The sequence below is a fragment of the Eubalaena glacialis genome, chromosome X (genome assembly GCF_028564815.1).
Source record: "Eubalaena glacialis isolate mEubGla1 chromosome X, mEubGla1.1.hap2.+ XY, whole genome shotgun sequence".
Lineage (NCBI taxonomy): Eukaryota > Metazoa > Chordata > Mammalia > Artiodactyla > Balaenidae > Eubalaena > Eubalaena glacialis.
Genome location: NC_083736.1, coordinates 26,655,362 through 26,675,832, shown reverse-complemented (window position 1 = coordinate 26,675,832; position 20,471 = coordinate 26,655,362). Strand labels below are relative to the sequence as shown.

The 20,471-nt window shown below is 35.0% G+C and overlaps 1 protein-coding gene across 1 annotated transcript in view; it reads right to left on the bottom strand.

Annotated features, from left to right (window-relative positions):
• Positions 1–20,471, bottom strand: part of IL1RAPL1 (interleukin 1 receptor accessory protein like 1) — a 712,722-nt gene that overhangs the window by 543,684 nt on the left and 148,567 nt on the right. Inside the window, exons 6-7 of the mRNA XM_061178117.1 lie at positions 19,242–19,428; positions 16,541–16,694 (exon numbers count right to left, since the gene is read on the bottom strand). Coding sequence (XP_061034100.1) covers positions 16,541–16,694; positions 19,242–19,428 — 341 coding nt within the window. The remainder of the gene's footprint in view (positions 1–16,540; positions 16,695–19,241; positions 19,429–20,471) is intronic.

Sequence of the window (20,471 nt, the reverse complement as noted above, 5' to 3'; positions counted from 1 at the left end):
CTTCCATTCTCACAATTGAGTTTGTTGGAATGAGTGTAAGAGAATCGGAAGCAGTAGAGTGCAAATAAAAGAATGGAACTTCATTAGAAATGATGATGATGATTTATATTGAAAATTATAAATTCATGCCCACAATGTACTTTGAGTTTCCTCCTTTGTAAAATGTAGATAATAATGCCCATAAGTCATTTTGCACAGTGCCTCCATATAGCTAGCAGTCAAAGGAAAAGTAACTGTTCTCTAACAAGGAGGGAGGTATGAGTTCAGTTAGTGGTCTGCAAGCCTAGAAGCAATACAGCTCTAACACCTGGGTCAGGCAAGGAGGTTGACCGGAGACAGGAATACTGAACCATTCTAAGAGGCAAGCAGTCCATGGGATCGCACCGGTAGGACTATCATAATGAACACATTCGAAGCACTGAGAAATCCAAAGCTATCAAAAGCAACAAGAAATTCAAGGCTAGGTCTTGCTGATGAACTATATCAGGCAACACAGTAACACCAAAATCAAGGCCAGAAAATTCAATCGAATCAAAAGGCACATAGGTCTGGGGTAAGGAGTACTGCTGACCAAGCACTCTTCTTAAGATGTACGCTCTCACACAGCACCAAAAATGGCAGCATTCGTTTAGGTTTTTAAAATATCACTCATCATCTTAAGCAGAGCTAATTTATAGCCTGTATCTATGGACTCTAGTACCTGACATTCTTAGGGGTGTAATATAGGGTTTTTTTTTTAATGCTGTCTTGTCCCAGGCCCACTTGAGGTCCTGGATGGAGGTCAGTCAGTTCCCCTTCTCAAGCAGTCGATTAATGTACCTCAACCACTTCCCTTATTTGGCTCTCACCCTGGAAGGCAGGCACCAAGCACTAGGGACAGCTCCTATGTCCCTGAGTCCGTGAAATTATGCAAATTAGCCAATCGGCAGGGATCCCTCAAAATCCAGCTAACCCCACTCCACTTGTCATACATCAGCTACTCCCTACAGCTGGAGCTTGCTGTTACCCCATCCCTGGGTACAATCCCCTGTGTGCCCCTGCCTGGCAGCCTTCTCTCAGTTGGATCTGTAAGTAAGAGTTCTGCCTTTCCTTTTATCTCAACTCAGTGTGTTGTGTCTCGCCACCAAAAGAATGTTTAAATCTTATAAAACAAGGGTCCTAGTCTACTTTGTATTTTGTCCTCAGACACTTTTTTGTGGCCAATCATGTTCTTTTTCTTCCTGCAACCCTCAGTGGGGTTTCATCCATGGGAATATTATGCAGTATGTGTTGAGGTTCTATTCCTCTAGACGTTTTGCTTTACACTGCTCTTGGATAGTACCAGCCTGGTACCATTTTTATGTAAATTTTTTGACTTAAGGGCTTTCAGGCCAGACAAGTGGTGTAAATTCAAATGCCCAAACACACAAGGCTATGGATTAATAGCCTTGTTTTAAATAAATGAAGAGCTAATGCCAGGACAGGCAAACTGCCTTGTCTTCTTGTGTCAGCGGTTATATTTGTTTTCCTTTTCCTTTTCATGGCAGCCCATTTAGAATCCTTGGTTTATATGGGAACTTCAGTTCCAACTGCCTACCCTTTGAGGGTCCAAGTCCTAGTCTCAGCTCGCCATGTAACTAATAAAACCAAAGCACTTGGTTGCTGATAATTACAATCCCGACACTCATCTGCTCCCGACCCCATGGTGGCCTCGGAGTCAGGTTCTTTTAACTGCTCTAGTTAAAAGTTCCTTCCTTCCTTTTGACCCCTGAGATTGTGTGTGTATGTGTGTGTGTGTGTGATATTTTTAAAAAAATTTTTATTGGGGTATAGTTGATTTAAAATGTTGTGTTAGTTTCAGGTGTACAGCAAAATGAATCTGTTATACATATACACATATCCACTCTTTTTAAGATTCTTTTCCCATATAGGCCCCTGAGATTTTTTAAAAACTCTCTTGCAAGCTCATCTAATCATTTAAAAGGCCTATCTATTCTATTTTATCCAGCATTTCTAGGTGTTTCAAAGCAGGGAAGGGGGGTACCTATTCAACCACATTTTCAGAAATGGATATCTGTTATTTTTTAAGTTCAAAGCACCATATGAAGTGCATAATGAAAAAATGAATATTTTTAAGTTCAATTTACAAAATCTAGAAGGAAATCAGGTACTTTTTAGCAAGTACTTGAAAAGTTTTTTAAAGGGTGAGTAAATTGAGGTTACGTGGATTGGATGAGTCATTATAAATAAGAACTTAGAACAGATCCTGGCACAGAACAAATAGTATTAACTACTTTCATTACTAATACTTATTATTATTGCTTATATTGATGGAAATCATCTAAATGAATAATGCCTTGTTGCCACTATGGCTAGAAATGGCACATCCCAACCTTGCTATTGATATAGTCTAAAATGTATACATTTTTGCTTAAGATAAAAACATCATGCTTTTAATTCAAAGTTATCACATCTTGACATTAAATGACATTAATCAAACACTGCTTGATTAATACATTTTGGATAACTCACTCAATATATTGAAAGATTAAACAATAACTTAAGGTAATTTGTGCCAGGAGAGTTATCATTAGAAATTACTCATAAGAGAGATCTTTTGCTCTAGGTACCGAACTCCAAATAAAGATTAGACAGCCAAAATGATTAAACTCAGTTTCACTACATTGATCAGCTTTAATCTCTTTGATTTCAAAAGTTTCAATTAATATAAATGATCTTTCAGTTGCAAAATATGATAGACCTTTATTTATAAAATAGCTAAGACTGTAATATGCTCCATTTTATCAAAAATAATATACGTGATGGTTGTTCTTGGCATTAATTCTAGCACACTACTAAACACACAAGGTAAAGTCTAGAAAGATATGCGCCTATTATCAATCTCATCAATTCTTTTTAAGTTACAGTCAGCAAAGCACACTAGAGTCTATGAAATATTTTAACAAAAACAGTTTTTTAAAGGGGGAGATAAAAGATACCGGTTTTTAAAGAAATGGAAAAAACAATAAAAGTAATCACGTCACCCCCAGGCTAGACCACAGATACACCATCTAATTATATCAGTGGCAGAAGAATTAAAGGTCTCACAGTAAAATGTGTTTCAGTTGAACTTAAAAGATAAATCTTTCATAGTGATCAGAAGAGCTAATATGAAAAGTACGATGCCCTGCTATTAATTATCTAGTGTAGTAAATCATAAACTGAAGTTCAGGAAATTAAGTTTTATTCCTAAATTTGTCACAATGATGTTTTGTAACCTTGATAAAGCCACTTAACCTTTCTTTGCCTCAGCTTCCTCATCCATAAAAACAGGAGGACGATGTACCTTTTGAGAACATAAATTCAGCCTATTGCTGACTGGAAAGTAGTTTAAGTATATTGCTACATTAACTCTGTTAAAAATGTTATACCAAGTATAAAAAATGCTACATTCTTGTAGCAATAACCTCACTCTTTTTGTTTTTTTCAAGTCAGTTTTCCTTTCCTCACTTCATCCCTATTCTTGCTGACTCTTACATTGTGTTGGAAAAATTTTTTCCTGATATAACATTTTCACAATCCATTTTCTTACCATTACTTGACTCTATGATCTAGCCCTAGAAATTAAATGGCTTTCAACTTGTCTGACTCATTCAAAATTTTATGATGGAAATATGGTTGTTATTTTGTTTTGAATCTTCCTTTTTAAAATTAAAGAAAAATGTTTTCATCAGAAGGAAAAATAAGTATTAACAGATAAAAGTGAATAATATGTAATTTAATCAATACTTCTGGAAAAATTTATATAGTGTGCATTTTTTTCTTAGACCTAAACAAATCCAAAAGCATGTACCATAAACTAATGATGTCTGTACTTTTTGTCTAAATAGGTCACATTGTATGAAGAGCCAAGGTCATCTAATTCATTTTGGAATTACTTGGTCTCTTATGGACCACTTCTTGACATGTTTTCCCTATAGCTGCACTCCCACAAATAATCTGGCAGAGGGTTAGGGTTAAAGATACAGCTTGGGTGTGAGTTAGAGTTTAGTATAAGGAACCCTAGGATATGGCAATGTATGGCAATACAAACTTGAATATTTTCATCTTTTTATTTATCAATAGATAAAGTACAGAAAACTGTCATATGACCCACAACATAATTTTATGAATATCAAACCACATTTTATAATCTCCAAGAAATCATAATGTTTAGAAGTAGTGAACATCTGTTGTTTATATTCCCTAGAATATTCTTCACTTTCTCTTGGCACCTCAAACTTCCTTTGGATTACTACTCCCCTCCTTCTCTCAGTCCATTTGGTTCGGGTAGGCCCATGGCCCAAAGCAGCCTAAACAATATCTACTAAATTTGAAAATACACATACTGTGAATAAACAAATCCACTCCTAGGTAAAATCCTCCATAAATTCCTACTTATATGTACAATGAAAAACGTGTGTTTGTGTGTGTGTGCTTGCAAGATGGTTAATGGCAATATTATGTACATTAGCAAAAAAATCAAAACAATCCCAATTGTCTGTAAACAAACTGTGAGATATTCACAGAATAGAATACTATAGTATAAAAGTAATAAATAAACTGCAGCTAAATGGAATAACATAAATGAATTTTTAAGACAGAAATTGGAGTTGAAAGAAAAAACCAGACACAATAGAATACACAGTGTGTGGGTCCAAATTTATAGGTTTCAAAAACAGGCAAAATGTTAGCTATATTGCTTAGGTATGCACTATCCACTAGCGTAACTTTTTAAAAAAGACAAGAAAACAACATAAAAGTCATGAGGGCATTAACATAATCACTAGCAGGGAAGAAGGAGTTTATATTCAGAAGGGTATGTGGAGAACTTCTGTGATACCTGTAATGTTCTTATTTATTTATTTACTTACTTGCTTCTCATTGCGGTGGCTTCTCTTGTTGCAGAGCATGGGCTCTAGGCATGCAAGCTTCAGTAGTTGTGGTGCGTGGGCTCAGTAGTTGTGGCTCGCGGGCTCTAGAGCGCAGGCTCAGTAGTTGTGGCGCACGGGCTTAGTTGCTCTGCGGCATGTGGGATCTTCCTGGACCAGGGATTGAACCCGTATCCCCTGCATTGGCAGGCGGATTCTTAACCACTGTGCCACGAGGGAAGTCCTGCCTGTAATGTTCTATTTCTTCACCTAGGTGGGTTCATTTGATAATACACTAAGTAGCTGCATATTTATATTTTATGTACTTTGTTATATTTGACTATTAAATGAAAAGAAACAAGTGAAGAAATATGGGCTGGGTTATGGATTTCTTAGTAGCATAAAAAAACTGTACCTAAAGAGAGGTACATTAATGGAAAAAAAAAAAAGAAAAGAGGAGTATAACAGAATGCTACACAGCTTTATTTAGGACTTTTTTGCATAGAACACTTTAAACAATGATTTCAATCAAAACAGCAATATCTTCTGGGTCAAAATTTATTGACACTTGTCCAGAAAGAGAAGCTAATATAGTAGAATACACAATCAAGAATTGAAAAGAATTTGATAAACTGGAAGACATGTTAAAAATGAGCATGAAGCAATCTTAATAGGAAAATTCAGTCCTATGTTTATACCTAAAAGTTCAACCGTAGGTAGGCACCTGAGTTAACAATTGATATATGGGAGATGAAGTTATTTGACTTAAGGTTCACTACAAAGCAACAATACAATGTAGGAAATAAAAGGGTTGATGTAATACTCAGTAGTGTTAGCAAAAGTGGAGTATGGGATCTGGTTCGAGGGAGTTATTCCTCCACTATTTTTTATACTTTTGGGGTGACAAGGTATCATTCTGCTCAATTGTAAACACAATTTAAGAGCAATTGATTTAAAGAGGAATATGTCCATGATACCGAATTAATTCATTCAAAAATATACATCTGTTTAGTGACTACTATGGGTCAGACATGCTAGATTCTCACTGGGTTTGAGAACCCCAAGACAGAAATGACATTGCTGCTTTTGGTTTCAGCTTCCCCAAGTAAATAGCTTAGAAGTCATCACTCCCATTGCTACAACAAGAAGAAGCTGAAAAAACTGAAAACCAAAAGCTTTTCTTAGACCTCTAAGAGACCTGATGTTTCAAGGCAAACCACCACTCCAAAATTTGGAAACACAGGTGAATCCAGAGAGTACAGCTGAGATTTGCTTATTTGGAGAAGACATTGGAGCCAGAAACTGTGTCAGCAACCATCAAAACCAAACCCAGATATGACACAGATATTGACATTATCGGACAGGGAATTTAAAATAATTATGTTTAATATCTTAAGTGGTCTAATGGAAAAAAGATAACATGCAAAAACAGATGGATAATTTAAGCACAGAAATGGAAATTCTTAGCAGGAATCAAAAGGAAAAGCTAGGAATTAAAACACTGTAACAGAAATGAAGGCTGTCTATGATGGGCCCATCAGTGTACTGGACACAGCCAAGGAAAGACTTAGTTAAAATAGGTCAATAGAAAATAGGTCAATAGGTCAATAGAAATTTCATAAACCAAAATGTGAAAAGAAAAAAAGAATGAAAAATAAAAATGGAACAGAACATCCAAGCACTATGGGATAACTTCCACAGGCAGGAGAAGGAAGAAAAGGAATAAGAAAGAAAAACTGGACCAAAAAAGAAATATTTGAAATAATAATGGCCATGGAATTTCCAAAATTAATGACAGACACCAAATAAGAAACCCATGAAGCCCAGAAAACACCAAGCAGGATAAATAACAAAAATCACTACATCTAGATATATTCAAATTTCAGGAAAGAAAGCACAGACAAATAGAAAATCTTGAAAAATCATAGGAAAAATGCCATATCTATAAAGGAACAAGGGTAAGAATCAGAGTGAACCTCTTTTCAAAAAACATTCAAGAAAGAAGAGAGGGGAGTGGAACATTTAAAGTGGTGGAAAATAAAGGCATTCTAGAACAAACAAAAACAGGGAACTTATCACCACCAGACCTTTTCTGCAAGAAATGTTAACATAAGTGATTCAGGCAGAAGGAAAATATATATGTCAGAAATGTGAATCAACATAAAGAAGATAAGTGTCAGAGAAGGAGTAAATGAGGGTAAAATAAAATATTTTATTTACTTTATTAAAAATTGATCTAAATGATAACTATTTGTCTAAAGTAATAATAAGAATTTATTGGATGACTCTGTGCTTCCACTGCAGGGGGCACAGGTTCGATCCCTGGCCAGGGAACTAAGATCCCGCAAACCACTGCGGCACGGCCAAAAATAAATAAATAAATAAAATTTTAAAAGTAAAAAAATAAATAAAAAGAATGTATTGGACGTTATAACATACAGATAAGTGAAATGAATGACAGCAATGTTATAAGGGATGAGAGGGAAGAACTGAGAATACTTTGTAATAAGGTACCTGCACTACACACAAAGTAGCATAGTGTTTTACAAAGGTGGGCTGAGATTGGTTTTTAAAAAAAGTATTGAAATATCCACGGCAACCACTAAAATTTTTTTTAAAAGAAGTAAAATTGATAATAAGAAAGCAGAGACAAAGTAGAACCATATAAATTGTTCAATTAAAACCAGAGAAAGCAGAAGAGAGAGGGAAAACAAAGAATAAATTCAATGAACTGAAAACACTGACAAACTTATTAATCCAACAATTTCAATGATCATTTTATTTTTTTTTAACTTTTTGTTTTTGGCCACTGACAAATACATTAGTCCAACAATTTCAAAAATCACTTTTTTTTTTAACTTTTTTTTTTTTGGCCACGTCATGTGGCTTGTGGTATTCCCTGACCAGGGATTGAACCCGGGCCCCCAGCAGTGGAAGCGTGGAGTCCTAACCACTGGACCACCAAGGAATCCCCTCAATAATCACTTTAAATGTAAGTGGTCTAACTACATCAGTTAAAACATAGAGAAAGTCAAAGTGGATAAAAAAAATTAAGATCGAACCATGTTGTCTGCAAGAAACCCACTTTAAAAACAAAGAACCAGATAGGTTAACAGTGAAGGGATGAAGAAAGCTATACCACGCTAACACTAATCAAAAGAAAGCTAGGTATATTAATTTCAGACAACGCTGACTTCAGAACAAGGAAAATATGAATAAAGAGGGATATTACATAATGATAAAGAGATCAATTCTGCAAGAAGACATAATAACCCTAAACCCTAAACAACAGAGCATCAAAATTGTGAGGCAAAAACTTAGAGAATTGAAAGGATAAACAGAAACATCCACTACTATTTTTGGAAATTTTAACACTCTACTTTCAGTAATTGAAATATCAAGCAAGCAGAAAATCAGTAAGGATACAGTTGATTTGAAAAACACTGTAAGTAAACTTGACTTAATTGACATTTATAGAATTCACCATCTGACAACAGCAAAATATACATTCCTCTCAAGCTCTCATGGGACATTCACCATGAAAGATCACATTCTGGATCATAAAATACACTTTAACAATATTTAAAAAATAGAAATCACACAAAGTGTGTACTCAGATCACTGAAAATAAACTAGAAGTCAATAGGAGAAAAATAGCTGGGAAAATCACCACATGTCTAGAAATTAACACATTTCTAAATAACACATGGGTCAAAGAATACTTCACAAGAGAAATTTAAAAATATTTTGAACTATATGAAAACGTAACTTATAAAATTTGTGGGATGCAGCAAAAGTAGTGTTTAGAAGAAATTTATAGAATTAAGTCTATGTTTTAGGGAAAAAGAAAACTCTAAAATAAAACCCTAAACCTCTGCTCTGTGAAAATCATTGTTAAGGAAAATCAAAAGAAAAGTTACAGGATGGGAGAAAATATTCGCAAAACATACATCTGATGAGAGAGTTGTATCAAAAGTATACAAAGAATTCTTAAAACTGAGCAATGGAAAAACAAGCATCCCATTTAAAAAGGGGGCTATATATCTGAACAGACACAGATCAAAGAAGATATACAAAATGCAAATAGCATATAAAAAGATGGTCAAAATAATTTATAATTAGGGAATTGGCAATTGAAAAACAGTGAGATACCACTACAGAACTATTGGAATGTTAAAATTCAAACAACAGAATTGGTGGAAGGATACAGATCACTAGAATTCTTCATTCATTGTTGATGGAAATGCAAAATGGTACAGCTACTTTAGAAGACAGTTTGGCAGCTTTTCACAAAGCTAAATATAATCTTACCATATACTCTAAAAATTATATTCCTAGGTATTTATTCAACTAATTTGAAAACTTATATCAACAGAAAGACCTGCACAATAATGTATATAATAGCTTTATTCATAATCTCCAAAAAAGGGAAGCACCCAAGATGCACCATTCAAAAGATGAATGGACAAACTATGGTACAGCCACAGAGCGGAATGTCATTCAGTAACAGAAGGAAATGAGGAGCTATCATGAATGAACCTTAAAGACACTATGCTAAATGAAATAAACCATACACAAAAAGACAAATATTGTATAATTCCACTTATTTGAGGTACCTAGAATGGTCTAATTTATAGATACAGAAAATAGAGGGGTGGTTGCCAGGGATTGGTGGGAGAAGGGAATGGGGAGTTACGGTTTAATGGGTACAGAGTTTCGGTTTGGAAAGATGAAAAAGTTCTAGAGGTAGATGGTGGTTATCATTGCACACAATGTGAATGCAGTTAATGCCAGTGAAATGTATACCTAAAAATGGCTAAAACGGTAAATTTTGTTATATTTTACAACAAAAACACAAAAGATTCTTTAAGCCCAACATCTAGAAATCTTCTTAACCAGCTGCCTTCAGGACTCAGAAACTGGGCTTATATTCTGCTCCAATCATTAACCTTTGTTTTTCTTGTGTTTCTATAGAAATGTCTCTTAATAAATCCCTGATGGCTTGCACCATATAGGCTTAACTTTGGGAGCTCACCTGAAAAACTGCCTCCCAAAATAAGACAACTCCTTAACTGAACTAACCTATTCTCAGGACTAAGAATGGTTCATTGTGATATGAAGCCATCTACCAACTCAGATTCTAGACTAAAACTTATTGGGGAAGTTTCAAAGGTGGGAATAAAGGGTAGCAGAATGTGCCACACCAAAATATGCCTCTTTGATATAAAGATTATTTTGAGCTGGTTATTTTGAGAAACTGCAGACACAGGAGAAGCTCTGAAAATAAACTAAGAGTTACCCTTTTGTAAGGGGAATTTACACTTATAAAAAAATCTTCATTTATGTAAGGGTGTCTCCCTCTCTGTACCAGGAAGAGAAAAATGACTAAATCTCCAGAAACTCTTACCAATGTAGAAGGCATTTAGATTTAGATTTAGACTTACCCTTGTTTACTGTGCTTTTCCTGGTAACCCCCCATAACTGGCCTTTCTCCCCCTCCCCCAACCAAAAAAACCTTTCTTTTGTCTTTAGCTGAAGATGATATTTAAGGGAGTGGCTTTGGCCATCTTGGCGAGGTACTAAGTTTCCCTGGGTATCTTCCAGGTACACGTGACATATACATCTTAATAAACTTCTGTTTGTTTTTCTCTTGTTAATCTGTCTTTTATTACAGGGGGTCTTAGCCAAGAACTCTGAAGGGTAGACAGAAAATTATTTTTCCTCCCCTACAAACCTTAATATACGCAAAATTTTAAAGACATTATTTAGGAGGATGGAAGATCTCCAGAGGGAATGCAGAATGTGATAAAACAACCTAACTATCAATATATTACAACCTCACTGAAGGAGATGGGAGGAAAAGGTGCTGACCTAAGTAACTTTGGAAATGGGTGGAGTCTGTAAGACTAAAGTCAAAAGAAACTGTATATAAGCAATGTACTCTAGTCTATAAAGTTGTTTCTCATAGGAGTACAGGTCAACAACTTTGATCCCATTGCACACCTATTTGGAAATAAACAATTAAGGAAATAGATGGCAGATGGTGGTAACCAGGTTTCTCACTATTGGACAGGAGGTTACACATAAGCCAAAGGAAGAGGCCAGAATGATCCCTATGGTAATGGATTAGAGTTAGAGACATAAGTATGAACTCATGTTTAGTTCAATATAGATACGAATGGTTACATACAGAAATATTTCTAGATATGTGTATATACCTGGGTTAGTATACTCATATTTCCTTGCTCTGTCAACTGACAGGTCTTAGAAGCAACTATACTTGATTAGCAATGAGTACTCCCAATGCCCAGATCTTAGTTTCTAGCACCATTCTCCAACAAAAGGAAAAAGGACTCTTTGGAAGAAATAGCTGACTGCAGGACTAGGGCAGGAAATACGTAAGATGATCCTGGAGCACCTGGTAGGGTCTGAAAATAAAGAAATACTCAAACACATACACACACACACACAACTAAAAGCGCTCCAAAGGGCCAAAGTTGGAACAATTTGAACAACAAAATAAATAAGGTGATGGTGGATACAAACCAAAGTATAAAAGAAATATTCATGAGTCCATACTGATATAGACAATGATTGAATAAGTAGATAAATGTAGGAAAATAGATATATGTCCCATGCAGAAGAATTCCAAATAATTTAAGCATATACTCTGACTTCAAAGAGGTAGGGGCATAACTCCTCACTCCTTAAGTGTGGACTACAGATAGTGACTTCCTTCCAAAGAGTAGAGTAGGGAAAGCTGTAAAAAAGAGTAAGTTTACAGTGGCAAAATCTGACCAAGAAGTGACTAATACTACCAAGTGATGAATGTCAACACCAACAGTGACGCCATGTTGATAGTACGATATGTTGTGATTTTTACCTCTATGGTCTTCCAGGAATATATAACTCAAGTCTAATCCTAAGAAAAACACCAAACAAATCACAGTTGAAGGACATTCTACAAAATAAGTACTTGTTAAAATTGTCAAGATTATCAAAAACAAGGGAAGTCAGTAACAGTAACAGCTAAAAGGAGCCTAAGGAAACAAAACAACTCAGTGTTATGTGCTATCCTAAATGGGATCCTGGAACAGAAAAAGGACATTAGGTAAAAATTAAGGAAATCTGAATAAAATATGGACTTTAGTTAATAATAATATAGCAACATTAGTTCCTTAATTGTAACAAGTGTACCATACTAATGTTAGATGTTAATAATAGGGGAAACTGGGTGTGGGGAATATGGGATCTCTCCCTATTATCCTTTTTATTTTTTCTGTAAGTGTAAAACTATTCTAAAGTAAAATATTTATAAAAAAAGAGACATTGCCCTTGACTCTGAAAAATTCATGTTCTTGTGAAAAACCAGGAGTGGCAACAAATAGTTATAATGAAATGTGGTAGAGGTAACATTTTAGCTGTGCCTCGAAGAAAGAGTAAGTCAGCTCTTTGACAACGTGGAAGAAAAAACATTCCAGAGAGAGCACACCAGGAGTAAGGGTCCAGAGGGAGGATATTTGGAGAAGATCAGTAAAACAGTGTGGCTGAGGCGTAAAGAAGAGCGTAGAGGCTACAAACGATGCTGAAACATCTTATGTTTAATTTTTTAAAAATGTTTAAAGTATACCAAAAGTGTCAAGCAGATTTATTGTTTCTTTCACTGTCGCTTCCCTGGTGGCACCGTTTTTAAGAATCTGCCTGCCAATGCAGGGGACATGGGTTCGAGCCTTGGTCCAGGAAGATCCCACATGCTGCAGAGCAACTAAGCCCGTGTGCCACAACTACTGAGCCTGCACTCTAGAGCCTGCGAGCCACAACTACTGAACATGCGTGCCACAACTACTGAAGCCCACACGCCTAGAGCCCGTGCTCCGCAATAAGAGAAGCCACCGCAATGAGAAGCCCACGCACGGCAAGGAAGAGTAGCCCCCGCTTGCCACAACTAGAGAAAGCCCGTGCACAGCAATGAAGACCCAATGCAGACAAAGAGGTATCACCTCACACCGGTCAGAATGGCCATTATCAAAAAATCTAGAAACAGTAAATACTGGAAAGGGTGTGGTGAAAAGGGAACCCTCCTGCACTGTTGGTGGGAATGTAAATTGATACAACCACTATGGAAAACAGTATGGGGGTTCCTTAAAAAACTAAAAATAGAACTACCATACGACCCAGCAATCCCACTACTGGGCATATACCCTGAGAATACCATAATTCAGAAAGAGACATGTACCCCAATGTTCATTGCAGCACTATTTACAATAGCCAGGACATGGAAGCAACCTAAGTGTCCATCGACAGATGAATGGATAAAGAAGATGTGGCATGTATATACAATGGAATATTACTCAGCCATATAAAGAAATGAAATTGAGTTATTCATAGTGAGGTGGATGGACATAGAGTCTGACATACAGAGTGAAGTAAGTCAGAAAGAGAAAAACAAATACTGTAATGCTAACACATACATATGGAATCTAAAAAAAAAAATGGTAGTGATGAACCTAGTTGCAGGGCAGGAATAAAGATGTAGACATAGAGAATGGACTTGAGGACACGGGGTGGGAAGGGGAAGCTGGGGCAAAGTGAGAGTAGCATCGACATATATACACTACCGAATATAAAATAGTTGGCTGGTGGGAAGCAGCAGCATAGCACAGGAAGATCAGCTCAGTGCTTTGAGATGACCTAGAGAGGTAGGATAGGGAGAATGGGAGGGAGGGGATATGGGGACATATGTATGCATATGGTTGATTCACTTTGTTGTACAACAGAAACTAACACAGTATTGTGAAGCAATTATACTCAAAAAAGATATATTAAAAAAAAATGTTTAAAGTATACCAAAAGTGTCAAGCAGGTTTATTGTTTCTTTCATTGTGATCTGTTTTCCTGAACCACTACTTCAGTTAGTAGACACATATACTTTTAATAAACCAAAGATCTCCCATAAAAGCTTACAATATGGCCTGTACGATGCCACTTTATTTATCCAGAAATTTTCTTTTCTCTTCACGTATTGGACTCTTTTTTGTTTTATTTTAAAGAAACATTCTAACACACTTCAAAATATATATTATCAGCTAAGGCAGATCCACTAAAACTAAATGATATCATGCTTTGCATAAGATTTACGTTAAGTATAATATGATCATGATATGCAGAAGACCAAGATACAAAGCAGGGATTAATTACTGCTCAGAGAAAATGCCCACCTTCGTTGCTTTACTGAGAGTTTAACTTGGGTTCTAAGAATTGCTCTTTAATTTGGCCACAGCCAAAGGAAATGAGCTATAGTGTAACACTATTTAAAGCAATGTTATGCATAAATATATCTTGTCAACAGACTTCTTGTTAAAGCCTAAAATGCATTTTAATACATATTATTTTTAACTATAGGATATGCAGCTCTATGATTCAACCAAAATTTCATATATAATCAAATTTTGCTTTATACTTTATTTCCCCAAATCAATGTCACAGGTAGAGCTACTTAAGTTAGAGGTATTCATAATATTCAGTTGAATGTAAACTTTCATTAAAACTTTCACTAACTTCCTTTTGGATATCAAGAAATAATTATTCCTCCTTTTTGCATAAAGAAAAGGAGGTATTTTTTGGAGAAAATGAATGTACAAAAATATAATAGCCCTGGGTAGCATTTACGAGAAAACAATTCTATTACTGATTGTACAAAACAGCCTCGCTTACATGATTTTACCATTTGGGACCCAGTTTCCAGTCTCTAGGAGACTGTTTTCCAATCACCTCTTACTAGACAGTGTTTTAGTAACCTAGCGTTTCTAGAAAGGGGAAAGATGTGCTTATCAAGAATTAGCTCTACACTCCAAAGAATAAAGACTAGAAGTTCATTCTATTTTCTTTACAGAATAGATATTTTTTCATTATTTTCATTATTTTTTAATTCCTTTGTCTCAGTACCTACTCCTTGAAAAGCTACTTCAGTATAGATTAAGAGCAAAAAAGAAATAATAAAATATTCAATATTTATTGTAAAGAAAACCCAAGTACAGATAGTTATGTTTTTCACTGTTCCATTAAACAGGGAGGTAAAGTGATAAAAGTGTTAATTTTAATTTTCTACACGAAGACCTATTATACACAACAAAGCTGAAAACAAAACTAGTGCAAATCATACATGTGTACATCATAGGTACGTAATACATGATTAAATGTGTGTTTACTATTCAAGTGTACCATGTATTGCTATTGTCAGTTATTTACTGGGTCTAATATCTATCAAAGGCATTACCAAAGAGTATCTCACTTATTTAACTAAATTTCCTTTCAATCTGAATAATTACTATCCATCAAATGAATTTCATGAAATCAGATTTTGTTTTTAAGTCAAACTATATCATATCATAATTTCAAGATTTAAAGATGATTATTATAAGATGAAGGTGACTACCACAAAACAATTTTCATATACGGGAAAACTATTTTAAGTGAATCAATGAACAAATGGAAATCTCTCTAAAGTATCTGATATCCTTTTCTTACTTTTATATATATGTTTCATAAAAATGATTGTACAGGGACTTCCCTGGTGGTCCAGAGGTTAAGACTCCATGCTTCCACTGCAGGGGATGCGGGCTCGACCCCTGGTCAGGGAATTAAGATCCCGCTTGCCATGCAGTGGGACAAAAATTAAAAAAAAAAAAAAAAGATTGTACAAAGAATGTCACCAAGAAGAATCTCTCTTAATAAGATGAGAATAATGTCTTTAACTGCCTAAAGCATTGATCTTGATTCCCCCCCTTTTTTGTGTTGGAACCACTTTGAGAGAAGTATTCAATAACATAAAACAGGGAATGAATACAATATTTAACATGACATCATTTAACATGACAAAAACGATGCATATTTGGATATAATTCTATGTTTTGCAAGTTGATTTCATACGTATTAGCTTGCCTCATTCAATTCTTGCAAAAATGCTATGAAATAAACAAGGCAAACTTTACCATCACAATTTTATACACGAGGAAAGTGATATTTTGAAGGTTGTGGTGATTAAAATAAAGTCATGTGACTAGTGAGCTGTAGATTCGTGATTACAGACAGTGTTCTGAACCTTGTTCTCATGCCCTTCTACCTTAGCAACCAGGTATGGGAATGAGTCCATGCAATGCATCTCACATAATTATTCAATTATTGTATCTGAAATTTTGTTATATTCAAGTTCATGAGAACACGTATATCAGGTTCATAGAGTGATAAATGAATAAAAAAGTAACTTTTCTAATTTGGAGCAAGACAGGAAGACAGAGGTAGATTTCATATATTCCATTTCAACATTCTAGGAAGTGTTTCCAAAAATTATACCGCTACAAAATATAAGCATAATTTTCCGAAACTGTAAACTCATTATTTCAAGTACTTTCAAAAGCTAACATTTCTATAATCCCCTAAGCCTATTTTCTTTAACCTTTCAAATGCATTTCAGGGCAACATGATTTGAAAGCAAGGAGGAATAAATTTCACCTATAGGAATCCACTTAGCATTTGGTTAAGCACTTCCTTCATTGCAAAGATTTGAAAAAAAATCAATACGCAGCACAAAAAATGAAACTTCAAATGTTAGTTTCATTACTTGCAAATGAAATATTGAAGACTGTGCTTACCTGTAACAGTTAGTTCAGTAGTTCTTCTCACAACAAAGCCTCCATATTTTAATTCACACGTATAATTTCCAATGTCGTCTTCTCTGACTTCTCTTATAAGCAGGGTATCTCTTTTGAATACAATACTTGGCCTCCATGTTTTTGTCCTACATTCCTACGTGAAGAACACAAAATTTGTATAGTACATATAGTAACTTAAAAATAAAGTATTTAAAATAACTAAACTAAAAGCTTCTAAAGTTAGATTTTAAAAGAGCTAGAGTTTTGAATTAATGCTAAAGATTTTCAAAACTTCTCTACATCTCTGGGAAATCAGGTACCTCAATTTGAAAAAAGCACTTTTAGCAAGAGTCACTTTATTAACGTCTAACTTTAGTGTCTCTAAATCAGGTATGTATTGATTTATTAGATATAAGAAAAGGGACATTTATTAAGATTACTCCTGACATCATTTTTAGAAGCAAATAGCCTGCATTTGATGATTATGAAATTAACTACTTTGATACTGATAACCTAAAATATAAAATGAATTTTTTAGTGGAAAGCAGAAAAACTAATTCTATAGAGAAAAATGCTTTAGTTCAATATTTTAAATCTTTTAATGCTGCATTTAGAAATAATTCAATCTTTTCATAGTATATATATTCTACAGTCCATGGAAGAAATGGCCATTATTTATATGCAAGGTCTTTATAGTCTCACAGTCTACCAAATTATGGTCTCTGCTTTAAGCTTTGGATTATAATGATGTTGACTCTGGAGATTTCTGTTTTTGCCAAACAGAAGTCCATTTTTTCTAGCCAGATTAGAAATTAATGGAATGAGGATAAAATAGCTTTAAACCTTTTAACACTATTCAGAGGCAGTATTATTTTGTTAAAAATTTATTGCCAAATCAAATTTATGCAGACCATTATTTTGATTATGTGTCTCAATGCCTGTGTATAATTGGGGGACAATTATCTGGTTATTTCAGTCCAAAATATACACTTAATATCCTCATATTAGTTGTATAAACTGTCATAGTTGCATAAATTATACACTAAATGTATGCAATACACATTCCCTTGACTATGGAAACATAATCTGAATTGTTACAAGACTTTTAAATTCCACATATACTGCATCTCCACCCATCACTTCACTAATTATGGTCTTTATAGCATAAGGTCACAATGACTGGGGAGATGGTGGAAGCATGACTAAAGGACCAATATGAGGCCAGCCATTTAAAAAACTGAGTGTGTGACTCTGTGTGTGTGTGTGTGTGTGTGTGTGTGTGTGTGGTCTCTACTGTTTCAGCAAATTTTGAGATACTATTTGCAAAAAGTGAGAAAAAGTGCATGACTCTTAAGATCAACTTATTGGCAAACAACAAAGAAATTGCATATTTAGAAGTTGAATGTACACATATGAGTACTAGAAAAATATTTCTACTTGATGACCTTGGGTCAAACTCCCCTAATACCTCTCCCCTTTGAGGAAATCATCAGGGCTTGCTTAGAATCCTCCTGTGGAAAGCAGGTAAACCACAGAAAATCAGGGTGAGAAATATATAATTAAAAAACTTAAAAAGTAAATAAAGCTCACATGCACAGGAACAGAAATAGTGGGGCTAATATTTAAGGGCTATTTAATACTGTCTAATACAGAAATTCAAGGGAAAAGTAGAAAAATATTTCAACAGTTCCCTTGATGTTCTGAATACTCCATTGTTTATTGTCAAGAATCAAAAGCAAGTCATTCAAAGAAGGGCATTACTAATTTTGGAAAAATCCTTTAAAAATTGTTAAAGATGTATTTCCTGTTTCATTTCTAACAAGTTTTGAATTCGTTATCAGTCCTGAGGGCTCATATTCTGTATACTGACATTTGTGAATCTAGTTACTAAAAGATCCGGCTTCCTAAATTCCTATTTCCAGTTAGTTGGACAAAGCAAAAGTTTACACCAGGTATCTTTAAATCATGGAAAACATATTCCAGACAAATGTTCATAGCATCTATATTGTATTTTCTTGGGTATGTTCAATAACAAAAGTATCTTTTATGATATAAATAAGTTGAAGAACATGTTCAAATCTTGAAATTCAGTCAAAGTCAATGATGTGACAGGAAGAACAGTGTCTGATTATTCTGCTTAAGCCTAAAGTTGCTTCTGGTTTTTGAAAAGAAGTTAATCTAACACTATTTTTATAATCGTATACATTTTCATCAGATTTTTAAAAACATGTATGCTTTTATACAAAAGGGATTAGGATATGCACAAAGATACTTCCATTAAACAGAATATTTCAATAAAACTAGTGTACCATTTTATCACAGAAGCAACTCAATCCTTTTTCTCCTTGTTTGGGGACATTTTGGACTGCTTATATGAAGAGTTTGAAACGAATGCTTAAGGCATTTTAGTTCCTGAAATTATCAACACAGATTATAATACACTTGATAGGATTATCAGCATAAACTAGATATAAACATTAACACAGTAGCTTATTACAATGGACTAACAATACAAATGTTGACTAGGATTATCAAAGCCCCTGGTTTAAAAACTTATAATGACCAGCACAACTTGCTGTAGTGTCTTAGGAAGGCAGAACTGAACTATATCACACCTATTTAAATGTTTTTATCCAACTTGCCCTAGAATAAGGTACACATTAATCTATTTATAAGCGATAAAATCATTCATAGTCCATACCTTATACCATAGGATTTCAGGTTCTCTGGATGGTAGTAAAAAATCTTCTATGTCACGGCACGAAATTTCCTTGCTTTTGCTAAGTTCAGCCTTATCAAAGTACTTCATCTTGGAATTGTAGCACAGTCCAGTGTCATTTTCACCCACTGTCAGTGAGATGGATACTTTCATGCAGTAAGTGGAGTTTCTGTAATGAAGCAGAATAAATATGGTGGCCTGGTGTGAACAAAAAGCAACTGCTGTCAATGCAGTGTATTTACTTCACTCAAAAAGGGAGAGAGGGAGAGAGGGATAAAAACTCTACTGATAATTAATGTATGGTATCATGGCTTATTCCACAGGGCTCTATCTCGTCAGCCAGCTAAACAATGCTTGGTTCTGTTAAACCATTTGTATATTTTTCATATGCTAGAAAAAAAATTTTATATTATATAAAAGTTTGGTTTGAAAAACTGTTCAATAGACATTTTTATCTAGAGTTTATCTAGGAAAATAAAATAAAGGAAGATTTAGGTCAAGAAAGAAGTCAAGCCTGGTCATAATTATGCTAAAATTGGTAAATTCATACTCAGCCATAAAAAAGAATGAAATAATGCCATTTGCAGCGACACGGATGGACCTAGAGACTGTCATACTGAGTGAAGTAAGTCAGACAGAGAAAGACAAATATCATATGATATCACATATGCAGAATCTAAAAAAAAATGGCACAAATGAATTTATTTACAAAACAGAAATAGAGAAAGTCTGGTCGCAGTCAGCTGCGTCTGCGCTGGACCTGAGGTGGGTTCTAATTCAAAAGAAGCCATCTATGGACTATTGGAGAGGACTGCGCCTCACCAAAAGATAAAGAAACAGAAGCCTGGAGAGTCTCTATTGCTAGTTTAAGGACCCAAGAAAGCTGAATTTTGAGCTGGAAGTTTTCCTAATAGGAACCATCCTTGGGGAGACATTCAAGATGGCGAAGGAGTAAGACGCGGAGATCACCTTCCTCCCCACAAATACATCAGAAATACATCTACATGTGGAACAACTCCTACAGAACACCTACTGAACGCTGGCAGAAGACCTCAGACCTCCCAAAAGGCAAGAAACTCCCCACGTACCTGGGTAGGGCAAAAGAAAAAAGAAAACATAGAGACAAAAGAATAGGGACGGGACGTGCACCACTGGGAGGGAGCTGTGAAGGAGGAAAGGTTTCCACACACTAGGAAGCCCCTTCGCGGGTGG